The sequence below is a fragment of the Erpetoichthys calabaricus genome, chromosome 12 (genome assembly GCF_900747795.2).
Source record: "Erpetoichthys calabaricus chromosome 12, fErpCal1.3, whole genome shotgun sequence".
NCBI classification, from domain to species: Eukaryota; Metazoa; Chordata; class Cladistia; order Polypteriformes; family Polypteridae; genus Erpetoichthys; species Erpetoichthys calabaricus.
The window spans coordinates 23,991,232-24,009,433 of NC_041405.2; the positions used below are offsets into that span (position 1 = coordinate 23,991,232).

Here is an 18,202-nt window from a genome sequence, read left to right on the forward strand (position 1 = left end):
TGTGTATATATATATATATATATAATATATGTGTATGTGTGTATATATATATATATATATATATATATATATATATATATATATATATATATATATATATATATATACTAGCAAAATACCCGCGCTTCACAGCGGAGAAGTAGTGTGTTAAAGAGGTTATGAAAAAGTAAAGGAAACATTTTAAAAATAACGTAACATGATTGTCAATGTAATTGTGTTGTCATTGTTATGAGTTTTGCTGTCATATATATAATATATGTGTATGTGTATATGTATATATATATATGACAGCAACACTTATAACAATGACAACACAATTACATTGACAATCATGTTACGTTATTTTTAAAATGTTTCCTTTACTTTTTCATAACCTCTTTAACACACTACTTCTCTGCTGTGAAGCGCGGGTATTTTGCTAGTCTGCAATAAAACTCACTTGTTTTTGCAAAATAAAACTGGATCGCACTTCCAGTGAAAACTAATGTCATTGACGCAAGTACACAAAGTGTTTAGTTCACTCTGGACGCATCTGGATCTGGATCTTGAAAATAGAAGATCACCTGACTCACGTCTTCCCTGACGTGGTCATTTTGTTGAGCCGTCATACGCGTTCTTCTCGTACGATTCACACTTTGTAAATTATGATGACGATCCTGGCAAATGCAATCATTAGGATCCATGGCAGACAAAAAGGAAACTTTAAGCTCCATGGCTCCTTAATTTATTCTGCTGGAATCCAGAAATATGAAAGGGTGGTTGGTAATTAACAAAGGGATGAGAGAGCAGCTACCTGTGTAGTACTGGACAGTAATGTGCACGAAGGTGTGTTTTAATGTGTTTTCATATTGAAAGCATTTTTGTTATGGTATTTTTGCTGATTTCGTTTTATGTAAATATTTTTTTATTTTGTGTATGAGCCTCAAGACTTAATTCCTTGACACCCAAATACAGGAACTGACAGTTGTGGGTTTTGAGGGTGGAGCCGCCCTCCACCTCTTTCAGATGGTGGAGATGAATCCCTCAGAATGTCACTGATGTTATGTTACAGCAAGGATATGTCTTCCTGCCTTGTTTTTATTTTTATTCTTTTACTCTATTGTTGGTTTTGTCATTTTTAATTAGTATTTTTCATGTTTTTTGTAGAATCTGTAAGGTTTATCCATCCATCCATCCATTTTCCAACCCGCTGAATCCAAACACAGGGTCACGGGGGTCTGCTGGAGCCAATCCCAGCCAACACAGGGCACAAGGCAGGGAACCAATCCTGGGCAGGCTGCCAACCCACCGCAGGAAACACACAAACACACCCACACACCAAGCACACACTAGGGCCAATTTAGAATCGCCAATCCACCTAATCTGCATGTCTTTGGACTGTGGGAGGAAACCGGAGCACCCGGAGGAAACCCACGCAGACACGGGGAGAACATGCAAACTCCACGCAGGGCGGACCCGGGAAGCGAACCCGGGTCCCCAGATCTCCCAACTGCGAGGCAGCAGCGCTACCCACTGCGCCACCGTGCCGCCCTGTAAGGTTTATTTATTATTTAATATCTGTGCACTTCATCTGTGATGTCTCTCGTACTTTGTGGGTGGAATGCCCAGAGGTAGTGACATCACTGTGATGTCACAGCTGCTGGGAGCACCCCTAGCCTTTATATTGAGGTGAAACAGTGCTTAATTGAGCTTGTCAGTGGTATTATCGTGCATATTGTTTTCTCTTTTATTTCCCCGTTTTCGTTTCATTTTGTTTTATTTGTCACTTCTGTTCTTGGGTAACTGATTTTTGATTTTTGCATTAGGACGTGTTCACCATGGATTGCCTTTTAAGGAAATCCTTTAATTCCTTGTTCTCCTTCCTCTAATATTGTTTCTTTTTTTTTCATTACAAATAAATTCTTCACTTATATTCACTCTTTCAACATGTATTTTCAAACCAGAGGTTTGATGGTTCCTCACTCTTGAAGAGGAGTGTTCTATATTTCTTGAACATTTTGAGATATTTTGAACTTTTAAAGAAAACTCCCCATTTTTTGGGCCTAGTATGCCACAAGCTGCCTTTTTTGAGGGACTTTTTGGGCGCATTACACCCATTTACCATGTTTGTGATACCCGTATACTACAATTGAGAGTTGTTGGAGTACAGTACAATATCTGTGAGTATTGTTGTTGGATTTTTCTGGCCATTTTGCTTCTTGCTGCTGTTAGTTTCTAATTCTGGATTATGGATTGATTTTTGTTAGCTACGGGTTACCTATTAAACCATGCCTGTTTTCCTTTTTCCCTTTTTGTGCTTCATTTTGTTCATATATTTTGAATTATTTATATAGATACTTGATTTTGTTGCCTTGCAATGGACTAGATCCCTGTCCAGTTTTGGGTCCTGCCTTGTGCCCTATGCTAGCTGGGATAGCCCCCCCTGCATCACCTGTAACCATGGTCTGGAATAAGAGGATTTCTAAATGACATGACGTAATTTTGCGTTGTCAGTTTATGCCAGAGGTTTATGATCATCCTATCCCTTGAAGGACATTATTGTGTATTTGAGACATTTAAAATTATTTAAAAGTGCAGACATTGAATCCATCCTTTTGATTTTAGGATATTCAGGTTTCTGCGGCTGACTAGTGAAGTCTTAGTATGGAGTTTTTGGGTCATTTTAAGGCCTGATTACCTCATTTTTGCCATCTTGTGTTGCTGTGCTCACATTAAGTGAATATTAAGGAGGAAGTGCATTACATCCTGAAGTAAGGAACCGCTGGTTGGGCATACTTCCGTGAGTCCACCCCGCTGCCAAATTCTTGTGAGGGTAAAGAGCTGTTCTGTGACCAGGATGAAATCCACGTTGTTCCTCTTGAATCCAAGGTGTGACCACCAGATGGACCCCCCATTTTAACACCCTGATATAGGGATATTTACCTGGAGTTCCTGAAGGCTCTGGATGAGGTTAAGCTGTCGACACACCTTTATCAACACTGCATAGGAATATGGGAGAGTGCAGTGGAATTTGCAAACTGGGATGATGGTACCCATTTTTAAGAAGGGGGGCAGGAGGGTGTACCCCAAATTTAGGGGGATCACACTACTCTGCTCTTAAATTCTAACTATTTAATTTACCTTTTGTTTGCATATTTGTCTGATAATAAATTTATACAATTTGGAGGTGGGATCTTTTAAATTAAGAAAATAAATGCAATTTGCTCTGGAGACTTGTGTTCTTTGACAGCTATTGAGTTGGGAATATAGAACAAAATATTCTAACTGTGATGGAAGAAACAAATTAGCATGGTGTGAATCAGTCTAACTAATGTGATAAGTTTACTTTTTTCAGACTCTTCCTTGAATATAGTGGTTGTTGTCATCTTTTGCTTTGTTGTGTTTTATTATTGTTAAAAACGATTCCTGTTCCCCTGCAGCACCGTCTTGCTTTCCTTATGTACGCCTTCATGTTAGAGACTGGCTGATAGGACATAAGGCCCTGTTGCTGGGTAGCAGTTCCTTGTTAGCTATGGATTACCTCTTTAAGCATGCGTCTTTTCTTTATTACTTGCCTTTTTTTCCTGTTGCCCTGTTTGTGCTTTATTTTGTTAATATACTTGTATTATTTATATAGATACAGTACTTTGCCCTACAATGGACTGGTGTCTTTGCCACTGTTAGGTCTTGTGCCTTGTGCCCTATGCTAGCTCAGATAGGCCCCCAGCACCATCTGTAACCATGGTCTAGAATAAAAGGATTACTAAATGACATGAGTTAATTTTGCGTTGTCAATTTATGCCAGAGGTTTACGATCATCCAGTCCCTTGAAGGACATTATTGTGTATTTGGGGCATTTAAAGTTATTTAAAAGTGCAGGCATTGAATCCATCCTTTTGAGTTTAGGTCTTCAGGTTTCTACGGCTGACTAGTGAAGTCTTGGTATGGTGTTTTTGGGTCATTTTGAGGCCTGATTACCTCGTTTTTGCCATGTTGTGTCACTGTGCTCACATCAAGTGGATATTAGGAGGGAAATGCATTACAACCTGAAATAAGGAACCATGTCCTCACTCTAGAGCTGTGGGAATCCAGAACAAACTACCGAGGCTTGTGTTTGAAGCAGAAACTTTGACAACCTTTAAGATCCAGTACATCTCGACAAGAGATTGGGACAACTTAACTTTTAGCTAAACAAATGAGCCTGATGGATTAAATGTTTTCCTCTTTCTTATGTTTTCACTCTTTGTGTGTAAATGAGAGGGACATCAGTGGAATGGTGAGGATGCAGGGTGTTTAGATGGCGAAGGTGGATGAGTTTAAATACTTGGGATCATCAGTACAGAGTAATGGGGATTGTGGAAGAGAAATGAAGAAGAGAGTGCAGGCAGGGTGGAATGGGTGGAGAAGAGCATCAGGAGTGATCTGTGACAGACGGGTATCAGCAAGAGTGAAAGGGAAGGTCTACAGGATGGTAGTGAGACCAGCTATGTTATATGGGTTGGTGACAGTGGCACTGACCAGAAAGCAAGAGACAGAGCTGGAGGTGGCAGAGTTAAAGATACTAAGATTTGCACTGGGTGTGACGAGGATGGACAGGATTAGAAATGAGGACATTAGAGGGTCAGCTCAAGTTGGACGGTTGGGAGACAAAGTCAGAGAGGCGAGATTGCATTGGTTTGGACATGTGCGGAGGAGAGATGCGGAGTATAATGGGAAAAGGATGCTAAGGATAGAGCTGCCAGGGAAGAGGAAAAGAGGAAGGCCTAAGTGAAGTTTTATGGATGTGGTGGGAGAGGACATGCAGGTGATGGGTGTAACAGAACAAGATGTAGAGGAAAGAAAGATATGGAAGATGATGATCCACTGTGACAACCCCTAACGGGAGCAGCCGAAAGAAGAAGATATTAGTGGTAAACAGTATATTAGGACACCAATTTAAATTATAGCAGGATTTGATGCGGATCTCTTAAATTGATATTAATTTGTATCCTGTGCATGTCAAAATGCCCAGAATGGCACTGTTGTCTTGTTTGGGTGTCCACACTGTGATGCCTAGGACAAAATCTGTTGTACAGTGAGAAAAATTCCCAAGTATCCTTGTGCTTAGCATGGCTTTCTAATGTCAGGTCCAAGTTCAAGTTTAATGTCAAAGAGATTCTGACATCCTTGTCTCCCAGTGACAGAAGGATAGGCAATAAATAAATTGAACAGTAGATCCTGAATACAGCAGCAATGTGAACATATGTTTCATCAGAAACTGTCAAAAACAATCAGTTTACAGCTTGTGATTAAAAGCTGTCCTTGAATCTTGCGGTGCAAGTTCTAATGGTCACGTCATGTTAGTCAGAACAGAGGAGAGAGTGACAGTGCAGGATGATGGACAGAGGAGAGAGTGACAGCACAGTATGATGGAGGTCTTCAATAATACTGTTTGCCTCCCTAGGATACTGTATGTGTTGCTTCACTCTTGGATAGAAGGCAGCTGCATACCGTTAATATCCGTAACCAACATCAACATCTTATGAAGGCATTTTGTGGTTCTCAGATGAGCAGGTACCTACCAGAATGGTATGGTAGATGATGAAGAAGTCTAATGAGGTAAAAGAATTAATGAATCATCTTAAAGATCGCCAAGTTGCCACTTCTGGGCATCTGTGATGTCAACTCCATGAAAATTTAGAGCTGTTGACACTCTCTACATCATTCACTGTCTGTTGTAGATGATGGAAAGTGTGGTCTTCCTCCTCATTTCTGAGGCCATATCATCTTTGATGACTTCTTCAGAGCCTTCATTTACATATTCTTAGCAAGTTTGTGCCAGTCACATAAAGTCACATTCCCAGTGACTCACTCCATCTAGTCCATGGCTTGTGCCGACTCTTCTCTTCTCTTTAGTCATAGTTGCAGGCTCTGTGTGCTTGATAGCTGACAACTAATTGAATTTTCCTCTGGAAGTACAATGTATAGAATGCAGGAATGAGGTATAAGAGACATCTCACAAACAAAAGAGAAGCTTGTCTGTCTGATGTCTCATGTTTTACATACCACGAGAGAATGGAAAATAATAAAAGAAAACAAGGGCTGAGTCTTCATCAGGCAGCACGCTATTGGCTGTCATAAAAAGGAGCGAGCACGATTGTGCTAGAAGATCTGCACTCAGTGAATAAATGTGACATGTTCCATCGATTTAAAATGACATGGTCTGGTGATGTGATCATCAACTGCAGTCAGGAAGAATGACATACGCAAACGAACCAAAGTCGCATAATGTGACGTTGACTTAAGCTGTTTCATGATTGCTGGTGACTAGGCCTACAATGGTGGTATCAGCAGCAAGTTTAACGATTGTCCTGGAGCTGTGACAGGCCACACAGCCATAGATGAACAATGAAAAATAGAAGAGAGCTGAACACAATAACCTGCATTGCGGCTCATTTAGGAAGAAGTGATGCTACAAATCTGTACCTGTTGGGGTCTACCAGTTGCAAAGGGTGGCATTAAGTCTCACGTGTAGGAGCCTCATGATCAGTTTTAGTGCAACAACAGCATTAAATGCTCATCTGTATTCTATAAACCGTTCGATGACATTGCAGTTTTTGTTATACATTTGCCAAGATTAAATGAAGTGCAAAGGATAATTCATTCACCATTGGCCAGCTGCAGTGGTATGCAAACTGGAGGTGGTCCAAAAGATTGCAAATTCACTGCTCCGTTTATCTCTAAAACCTTTTCATCACAATTGGAAGGAGTACAACTTTTAAGTCAGCGGAGCCTTATATGGCCTAAAAGGTGAAGTCACTCTTGTGTGCTTTCCATTTATACAGCTGCAGCACTGGTTCATTGAGTGTCTTGGATCATTAAAGGGGACTGAATTTGCAACGTTGAGGTTTTTAATCCAACCATCTAAGCCACAGCTCTTTAATCGTCTTAGCAAATATAGCAAGATAAGTCAACCAGAGTGAGTTAAAAGAAGTCAGCAATGAAACCAGTGTCTAAAAACAGAGTAAATGCTTATAGTCTCCACACAAATAAAAATAGATTGAAGCTAAACTAGAATTCAAAGAGTAAGAGCTGAGATGGAAAAAAAAAGCCTGTCTGTATATACATGAATTATATTTTCACCGTTATTTACTTTGCTTGAAAATTAATTATTTACAGTACTGATAATAGGTATTTACCCCTTTGGACGTTTTCATATTTTATTTTTACATATTATTGAATCCCAGTGGATTTAATTTGCCTTGCTGACACTGATCAACAGAAAAAAATTACAAGGGATGTTCAAAACGTTTCCACACTTTTTTTTTTAAAACTCTATTTATTAAGAATTTCAAAAACAAATTACATCACTTTTCTACACAGTTACCTTCGTTTGCGATGTAATCTTCCCAGCGTCATACCAACTTATTAATGCCCAATTATTACTCGTCCCGCCTTCACCATTTCCAGCGAAAATATAAAAGTGCAGAAACCTTTTGAACATCCCTCGTATTTAATGTCAAAGTGAAAACAGACCTCTGCTCTACATTAATTACAAATATAAAACACAAAATAATTGATCATGTAAATATTTGTCACCTCCAAGCCAATATTTAGTAGATGTGCCTTTGACCGCCATGACAGCTTTGAGTCTATCAACTTTGCCCATCTGGACACGGCCATTTTCTCGTATTCTTCTTGGTCATACTCCTCAAAGCCTGTCAGGTTGAATTGAAGAACAGCCTTTGTCAAGTCCAACCACACATTGTCAATTGCTGGTCTCTAACTCGGTCACTCCAGGACATTAACATTGTTGTTTTAAAGCCATTCTTTTATAGTTTTGGCTTTATTTAGAGTGTTTTTTATTTTGCTGGAAAGCAAATTTTTTCCCAAGGTGCAGGTTCCTTTCAAGGTCTCCTCCTGGATTTTCCATTTGTGTTACCCTCTCCTTCACAAGCCTGCTGCAAAGAAGCATCCCCACAGCATTATGCTGCCACCACCACACTTCATAGAATGAATGGTGTGTTTTTGATAATGTACACTGCTCAAAATTGGCCAAAAAGTTAAATTTCACCTTCTTAAGTCTTTCATTTTTCAGATGAGAGCCATAACCTCAGATTTGGAGGTACTAATTCTAATCCTAACTGCTTTACAGTTGGCTTCACTCCACTGTACCCCTGAGGTCACTACCTGATGAAGCCAATAGGCCCACATCTATTGCAAAAAACAAAAGATGCAATCCTGAGGTCACTAAACTGGATCCTCTCTACCCCTTAGCTGAGACTGGCGTTTTGTGTTTCTTTTCTTGTTTTTTTTTCTTAAAATTTACCACTCTGTCCATGACTCTAGTTACCCGCCCTAAGCTTTGTTATTTATTGTCTTCCCTGTTTAGACCCCCTGCATGAATTCCGACTTCCCTGTGCCACCTCCTGATTCCATTTTCCCTCAAAACTACTTCCACCTTGTGTAAGCGTAAAAGAATATTTATCAAGTGAACATTTAGACACAACACTCTGTCACTCCATCTGCCAACCAGCCCTAAAATTCTGTCTGATCACTCTATTCCCTTTTATTGTACTTCAACGGTTATGTCATCTGACTGTTTCCTCTTCATTTTCATCTTTAGATCTACCTCAGTTCCCTGTCAGTTATGCAATCTTACTCTGTGCTCTCTCTCATTAGCTCAGCGCTTTGTCATAGTTCTTTGATGTATAAACTCACATTTTGATTCCATTCTCCTTTAATCTTCACTTACCTAACAATAGGGTCTTGTAGTCAAACCAATACCATGGGAAAGAATACTATAAGGTTAGAAGACCTAATTCCTTATTAAATGTAGAGCACAAGCATTATGTCTAATATTCTGGAAAGTTAATGGCAGGTGACTGTTACTGTTTCTGGCAGCTTTTGAAAAAAGTGGCAGACCACAAGGGCAAAAGGGAACAAAGGATCAAGGGAGATGAATTTTAACGAAGATACATGCAAGATTTGTAACCAGAAAGTCAAATTAATGTATGACAAACCCAATGAATGATTAATGAATTGTAGTCTAAGAATCAATGTCTAAATCAATGCCTAGATCTAAGTGCCGAAGTTTACACAGAAGAAATAAAAGAAGGTTGAAATTCACAGACCTATACAGTGGCTGACTTGTGACATCACCTGAAATAATGTTACTCCAATGACATCATGTGACACAACTTGACAATGAACAGCTGCATCTTAACAATGAGAACACAAAATAGTGATTTAGTTAGAGATGAAGAATACTTTTAAAAAGGAATAAGTGAGGATCAGTGTGACTTGCAAAGGCCAGTAAGGAATAGAAGCAGTGTAAAATGGACATTCAAAACATTAGCAAAAATATAAACCAAGCTTGAAGCACAAAAGAAATAAAAAAACAGAATCCCGAAGCCAAAACATAAACCACCAATGTAAATTCAGGTAGAAAAAGATGCATCGAGACTAGAAACCTACATCAAAATCTTTCTTTTGCACCTCCTTTGAGCTTCTTCTAGACCAGCGGTTCTCAAACTTCTTTAGAATTTCTTGCGAGGTGGTCTCTTTAAAAATTGTTCAATGGCTCGCGGACCCTTTTATTAAAAATTAAAAAATCAATATTATTTCAAGAAAATTTGGGGGCGCCAAATACTTTGCACAAGGGTGCCACATACCCACTGTGCGGCACTGCATAGGTACAGGCTGCTGTGAATAAAACATTTCTTGACAAACAATTATTTATTCAGAAAATATCATGTACATCTTAGTTATTAAATTTAAGTTAAAATTTTAATGGGATGGATGTATTTGCTTTGCCTTAACCATTTGCGTTGAGTGGGCAATTTCACCACTTAAAAACACAAAAAATGTAAAATATGTTGTTTGTTGATTATCTGTATCCACCTTTAGCGCTCTTACTTGCTTCTAAAATATACGAAAACTGTTTGCGAGTGTTTTGATTCTACGAAAGAATCGATAATTTTTGATTATGATAAAATTAATAAGGGCTGGTTTGTGCCGATAACGGTGGGAAAACAATGCAGTGGCATCGAATAACGGAACAGCAGGTTAGTGGTCGGGTCTAGGTGGTGGGGGTAGCGACAGAGCTCAGTCACTTACTTCCCCTCGGATGGTAAAGGTTAATAATTATAAAAATATAAATAGTATAAATATGCTATAATTTCTCACGGTCCCACCAAAACCGCAGTTTGAAAACCGCTGTTCTAGACAATACCTCTTTTGTCGAGAGAGTTGTGGGTGGGTGTTTTATAGGGGCAGCTTGATGACATCACGTCATGTGACTTCTGCAGCATACAAAGGGTGCTGTTGCCATAAACTGTGAAAGAAAGCAAAGCACAAAATTGAGATTTATATTAAAGAAAATGAGAGGCATGGTGGCACAGTGGGTAGCACTGCTGCCTCGCAGTTAGGAGACCCGGATTCGCTTCCCGGGTCCTCCCTGCGTGGCGTTTGCATGTTCTCCCCATGTCTGTGTGGATTTCCTCCGGGTACTCCGGTTTCCTCCCACAGTCCAAAGACATGCAGGTTAGGTGCGTTGGCATTTCTAAATTGTCCCTATTGTGTGCTTGGTGTGTGTGTGCCCTGCGGTAGACTTGCGCCCTGGCCCGGGGTTTGTTTCCTGCCTTGTGCCCTGTGTTGGCTGGGACTGGCTGCAGCAGACGGATGGATTAAAGAAAATGTTGATGCAACAATTTCACAAAAATAACAATTCAATTTTTTCTGCTACAAAAAAAATGCAATTCCGTCTCAAATTGTATTATGTAATATCATCGACTACTGAATTCTGCTCTGTACTTGTAATATTTCTATTGTACTATTATATTGTGTTGAGGATTACTTGTGTTCTGTTCTGTGAATTTTATTTTATTTACACCCTTCTTTTTGACACCCACTGCACACCCAACCTTCCTGGAAAGAGGACTCTCTTTGAACTGCCTTTCCCAAGATTTCTTCCATTTGTTTCCCTACAAGACTTTTTTTGAGAGTTCTTCCATGTCATCTTAGACAGTCAAGGCTGGGGGGCTATCAAAAGGCAGAGCCTGTTAAAGCCCATTGCGGCACTCCTTGTGTGATTTTGGGCCATACAAAATAAATTGTATTGTATTTTATTGTAAAATTACTGAGGGTGATCAAAGCTAAAATGTTTTTCCTTTGTGTCTCATTAGCCAGAACACCACTTTTCCAGCTCAAAGACTGCCTCCCTTCTAACCTGACTGGTGGTCCCCTCAAGATGGAAGCTGTAGGGAAGTATGACTTTACTGCCACGGCAGAGGATGAGCTCACCTTTCGCAAGGGAGACATTCTAAAGGTGAGAGATTAAGAATGCTTTTTCTGTAATTGCTAATTGTGCCTTGAAAATGTGTAAAATAGGGTTAAAGAAAGTAAAAAGGGTTAGCAGCCCCAGTTGGCAAACATGCATTTATTCCTTTTTTATTTTTTGAAGAGGGGGAGTCCTGGCATAATGCAGAACATTGCACATAGTGCAGCAGATTGGGCTTTTCCTCTGGTCAGACTCAGTGAGTCTGATGGCCCAGGATGGCCCCAGTAGCTTCTGGGACCTTCGATAACATACCCAAGGATGAGCCGGGAAATGAGGACACACACTGCTAGCAAGTGGTGGTGTAAAGTGCTTCAGTGTTTTTTTATTGTCAGAACAAACCGTGTTTGAAAAGAGACAGTGACTTGAAATGAAATAAATACATAATTTCCCTTAATAAGGGAGAATAAGATTAAAATGTCAGACTGAGTCAGCATGATGTGCCATGTCAGTGATGGAATCTCTTTTGGTGTTCCAGATTTTAGGAAATCAAGATGACTGGTTTAAGGCTGAACTTCATGGTCATGAAGGGTACGTTCCCAGAAACTACATTGAGCAACGGACGCCAAGGTAAGAGCGTGTGTCTGCCTGGGTGAGCGAAAATGAATGAAAGCCCATTAGCCTTTAATTCCAGACAGCCTCTACACACTTTAAAATAAGTGTTGCCAGAGTGGTTCTTCAGAGACATTCCGTAGAGGATCCATTTTTTGTTCCCAGAAGACCCATTCACAAGAAGGTTCCAGAAAGAACATTTATTTATTTAGATCTGCAACGGGCTCCACACAGTAAATGTCCAGGACTAGATGGTAACAGATTTGCAAAATAAAGGGTGGTTCATGATTTTAAAAGGACTCTTGCTGCCTACCATAACACAGGCTAAGTCCAGGTTTTCATACTCTGTTATGCCCAGTGTGAAATAAGTAGTCTCAACACTCAAGATTTGGGGTAGCCACCCGTATTTTGTCCCTGGCTACAAATGGGCAAAGAGAATAACAATGATGTGCTTCAGTTGAGTTCCAAAACTGAACTGAACTTATTAGGAAAAGATGGTGGCTTTATAAGCTGAAAGCAGAAGTGATGTCAGACTGGGCAACGGAACTGGAAGTGACATCATTGCTGTTGAATCAGGCAGGTCTTCCCATATTTGGCCTGCAGAGATAACAGAGGTAGGTTTAGTGCACCCTTCAATCCTCTGGCCTGGTGGGTAGTTACCTCCACTTGGTCCACTCAGCTCCCTCCTAGTCTCATCTTTGTGACACCAACTAGGTAGTTTACCACACATTAAACATTTCAGCTTTTTTTCTACATATTGCTAAGTTTTTCAAAGCACAAAGAACCAACGTCATATGCCAAAGAACCCATCGCAAAATGAAATAGTGCTTTGTCAAGCAATCACGCAACCGATAAAGAACCACAAAATGCCTTTAAAGAACCCAACTTTTTAAGAGTGCATGAGAACTACTTAAGATTTTTCTTTTTAGCTAATACATCTTTCTGTTAGCATAAAAATGAGGCTTGTCACACTAAAATGAATATGTCTGTGTGCCTTCTGTGTGATATCATTTGCTTTCGCTATAAATATTTTATAGCATTTTCATTTTTTCTTAAACATACTTTGAAGGGTTTTGAAGGTTTCTGAATGTTATTTTGATATTTTTTTCTAAATACGTTAAGTATTTTAACTTCTTATCATAACACTGTTTTGTTTTCAATGGGCACCATCGTTTTGGGCTTAGTTTGTGTTGCTGTTGCCATACTGAGAGCCGGAGGTTGAATTAGGGGGTATATGGCGCAGCTCAAAGATATCCCGGTTATCCGAGTTTGTGGAATGAAACATTAATTGTTTGTTAAAAGTGCATTTATATTCATCAGTTTCCTGGCTAAGACCCTGTGCTTTAATTCTTTTGCCTTTGATTTTTTTGAACTACTTTTAGGTAGTTTGGGATTTTTGGTTAACAAACAGACTTTGCACTCCGTTTGACAAGGTTTCTTCGCATAAAAAATCTGACTCGGTTCTCACTGGGATAGAATACCATCTTGGAAAATATCATACTTGTATCCATGAAATCCCAAAACAATATATCACGGAAGGCACATATTTGTTCAGAATCGAAACTTACACCGCCTCATCCACTTCCATCATGTGTGAGGAATTTCATCATCTTTATGAATTTGTTTGCTTCTTGTCATTAGATGTTAAAACTGGCATCATTGTCTCTCATTTGCAAAATGCCTTTAAAAATGACATACTTAATTGTAGGTGCTGATTTTATCTAAAATGAATTATAGATTTGGAGCTTGATTGGGTAGTGGCATGGTTAAGATGCACACCAATGTACTTCGAAGTGTCCACCAACATGACTGTTTCTCAGCATTTAAAGTACGCAACTAGGTCTCTCCTTCTGTCTGTCTGTTAGTTTTCCAGTTTGCCAATTTTGCCAGGTGGCACAGAAAAGAGTAACCCACAAATCATGGATTACAACTTGACAGCTATCTGTGGTGATAATCTCCTTTTTGAATTATAAGTATGTTATTCCGTTCCATCCATTGTGATGGTAACCATCTCTGAGGTACATATGGACAGGTTTTTTGGTTTTCATACACTGCCCGGAGACTATTCTTGGGCAGACTGTCTCCCTGTAATATCCATAACCTTTGAATCAAGTCATATTGTCCATTATCTACAGAGCTAAACCTAATGGAGGGGTCCAGGAATGTATGTCTTATTTGGCTGGATGTGTGACAGTCCATCTGCCTGACTAACACGTTTTCCTCAGTTTCATTCATTTATATGGTGGAGTATTTGAACTGACTCTCCTGTATCTCTTATCACACTTTAGCTGGTTTCATGAAACCATAACAAGACAAGCTGCTGAGGAAATGCTGATAAAAAAGGAGTTGGGATCATTTCTTATCCGTGGTAGTCAGAGCTCACCAGGAGAATTCTCCATTTCTGTCAGGTAAGATTCAAGAGGATGTCGGGCAGGGATGTAAGATATATTTTTGGATGTTTAGGGTATTGGGTCAAAATATTCTGCCTCATCATCATCGCTATTGTTGAAATCTAAAACAAGGGCCCTTAGGTCTTCTTCAAAGGAAGAAACAGGAAATCTATGAACTGTCATATAGAAACAAACATTGGTTGAAAGTGAAAGTAATAAAACAAAAGTCCTTCAACAGATGACATCAAAATGAGTCATTTTTCTTCTGAATTTATGTAGGTCTGCAATACATGAAGGTTCTTTCATGTTTAGTCACTCAGATAGTCTGATGCTTAAATTTATTCATTTCTAGATATACCTTACTCTTAATACCTATGAAAGAGCTTGAAAAGGCCTTAATAGTTTCCCTACAAATAATATAATATAATATAATATAATATAATATAATATAATATAATATAATATAATATAATATAATATAATATAATATAATATAATATAATATCCATCCATCCATCCATTATCCAACCCGCTGAATCTGAACACAGGGTCACGGGGAATATAATATAATATAATATAATATAATATAATATAATATAATATAATATAATATAATATAATATAATATAATATAATATAATATAATCGTCTACACATGGAAGTGTGTGTGTCTGTCTGTCTGGCCCGGAAGTGCGAGGTGGAGTCGGAGTAAGGGCTCCACCTCAGAGGATACACAATCGAGGCCAGCACATCAGCAAAGCAAAACCTCTGAAGAAAGAGTCACTTGCTTAGCGGTTAATATAGAAGCGAGGCAAGCACATCGGCAAAGCAGTATCCCTTTTACTTTTCCTCCCACCACTAATATACAAGTGAGGTGAGCACATCGGCAAAAGGAAACTCCGAAGAAGACAGTTGCTTAGTTGTCTAATGCACAAACGATGTGAGCACGTCAGCAACACGAAACCTCCTAGGAGGGAGATGCCCAGAGTAGTTCCTTTCAATTACCTGACATCCCTGCATTTCGATTTTTTTTCTGACAATTTCAATAGTTTCTAGGACCCTGTTGCTTTTTATAGCACGGGCTTAAACAGCTAGTGTATATAAAGTGTGTGTGTCTGTCTGTCCGGCCCGGAAGTGCGAGGTGACAGCATGAAGCTCAAAGAGCTGACAAGGCAACCCCAAGTTAACGAGTCGGAAGAAGAAAGAAATACGAGGCTACAGCATGAAGCTGAAAGAAAGCGACTCCATCACTAAAGTGAAACCGCCGAGGAAAGACAAATGAGAGAGAAACTCGCTTAGCCGCTGACAGACAAGGGGGTTGAGCACGTCTGCAAAATGAAACTGCCGACTCTACATTTTAAATTTTTTTCTGACAATTTCAATAGTTTTACATCATGGGCTTACATAGCTAATATAATATAATATAATATAATATAATATAATATAATATAATATAATATAATATAATATAATATAATATAATAAGGGCAGCATGATGGAGCAGTGGTAGTTCTGCCTCCCAATAAGGTTTACAACCATGTTCTTCCCGTGTCTGCATGGGTTTCTTCTGAGTGCTCCGTTTTCCTCCCACAGTCCAAAGACATGCACGTTAGGTGGATTGGCATTTCCTAAACTGGCCTAATGGGTGGTTGTGGGATGTGTGTGTGTTTGCCCTGCGATGGATTGTTGCCTTGTCCAGGGTTTGTTCCTGCCTTGTGCCCTATGGTAGCTTGTATAGGCTCCAGCAGACCCCCATGACCCTGTTCAGGACTTAGCAGGTTAGAAAATGACCGACTCATATAATATAATCTCTCTCTATATATAAAATCCAACATCTGTCTGTCTGTCTATCTGCTTTTCATGAGAGAACTGCTTAACAGATTTAAATTGGGTTTTTTTCTAAACTTTTTTTGAACATTCCCTTTGAGAGTTTGCTTGCGGTACCGATCCGAGAGAGTACTCATGCGCCAGCCTCAATTCGAGTCGCTCTACCTCTAGCCACGTGTTGGAGTGTACTTTGCCTCCGCTTAGATAGCGATACCTGTTTGTTCAACAGACATTATCATCTAGAGATTGTTAAGGAGTAACATTTTGAGAGAGAGATCACAGCTATGTGTGTTTTATAGCAGTGGTCCCCAACCTTTTTGACAGCAAGGACCACTTTATTAGATGCAAATTTTTCCACGGACCGGTCTCTGGGGAGGTTGGGGTTTTGGGGGGGGGGGGGCAGTTTTATAAACAATTTACATAACATTTCTATTATTATTAAAGTTATTAAGCAGTTCACATACATTTGCAATCTGAGATTTTTCTTCTTTTTTTTGCATATAACAAAGACATATGCTTTACATTTGCCAATCCAACAGATTGCACATCACAAACATTAACACTGCAATCTTTTTTTCGTGTCTGCCGTTTCTATAGGAGGGTGACAATGAGTTAAATTCCAATGGATGTTTTTCAAATGTTGACAACCAATAAGCAAAAGGAATCAATGAAAACCACAGACAACAAAAACAGCAAAAAAAAAAAAAAAAAACAGTACGAGGAAAATTCGAAGAAAGTGATTTTTTTACAATGTTTCTGTTTGGGGATCGTTGTGCAAACGTGCACAACTGAACTGCGACCACAGATCTAACTGCTCTGTGGATGATTCGTTCAAGCATTTCAAGGTCACTTCGTTGTAATGAAAGCACCTGGTGAATGTACTTCGTAGTAACGTGATTTCTATAGACTCATGTCATATGGGGAAACTGTCGGGACCGTAAAAATACTTTGTTGTAATGCTCTCTCACCTCGGTCTCTCTCCTCTCTCTGCACCGCTGCAAAGCCCCGCCCACCAAGCATTCTGAAAAGTCTGAGTGAGTCGCCGTTGCCGGCAGTTCTCTCGCGGCCCGGCTGTCAGACGGCTGCGGACCGGTAGTGGTTTATAGGGTAGCTGCTGATTGGCAGAGATATCACGGCCATGTGCTCTTCTCCCCATGCCAGGGATGTTCTTCCGTCAGAGCTCAACACGATCAGATTACAGTGCCAATGTTTGATGTTGGAGCGTACCTACCTTTCGCTTGGCCAGAATTACATTTTTTTTTTTTTATTGATTTTTAAAATTTGTCTTGTTTCACTACTACATCGGTGGTGCTGTGGGGGACAGCTAATATAATATAATATAATATAATATAATATAATATAATATAATATAATATAATATAATATAATATAATATAATATAATAAAGGCAGCTTAGTGTCTGCAGGATGTCCCACAGGCCAGCTCGATCAATTGAGTTGAATGCTTTACGAAAATCAACAAAGGCTACAAAGAAACTCTGCCAATATTCTCATTCGATGAGAACCCTCAATGCCAGGATGTGGTTGATGGTAGTCTTCTTAGGCATAAACCCAGACTGCTCTGGTCACTGGTAGGTAAGAAAGTGATCACGAATGCTGTTAAGGATGACCGTAGAGAGGACCTTACCCCTGTAGTTGCTGCAGTTCAGATGGTCACCCTTCCCTTTCCAGATAGGGATGATAGGTCCCACTTTCTAGTCAGTTGGGGTGCCAGCAAAAACAAAAAGTAGTCTTTCTTTCTTTCTTTCTTTCTTTCTTTCTTTCTTTCTTTCTTTCTTTCTTTCTTTCTTTCTTTCTTTCTTTCTTTCTTTCTTTCTTTCTTTCTCTAGCATTAGCAGCTCAATAGAGTGGGTCTTTCTCAGGAGCTCTGCTCTGCTGCCAGTCTGAGTTTGGTTTGAGATGCCCCTCTCTGGGGCATCTGGCCTTTTACAGTGCTCTTGCTGGAAGGGGAAAAGTAATTTGCCCTCACTAGGCATTTTCTTGCTGATGTGGATGAAAAAAGAGATGACAACGTTAATGACAGCATCCCCCTTCTCACCCCAGGTTGGTATCGCTCACCTCAGATTAACCTGGAAGGTGATCCTCTGTCATGCACATGTGAAACAGGGATGATTACA

General features: G+C 39.6%; 1 protein-coding gene across 1 annotated transcript in view; it reads left to right on the plus strand.

Moving 5' to 3' along the window:
* Positions 1-18,202, plus strand: part of grap2a (GRB2 related adaptor protein 2a) — an 84,935-nt gene that overhangs the window by 37,535 nt on the left and 29,198 nt on the right. The window contains exons 2-4 of the mRNA XM_028815234.2: positions 11,145-11,287; positions 11,775-11,866; positions 14,137-14,256. Of these exons, the coding sequence (XP_028671067.1) occupies positions 11,210-11,287; positions 11,775-11,866; positions 14,137-14,256 (290 nt within the window). The 5' untranslated portion in view covers positions 11,145-11,209. The remainder of the gene's footprint in view (positions 1-11,144; positions 11,288-11,774; positions 11,867-14,136; positions 14,257-18,202) is intronic.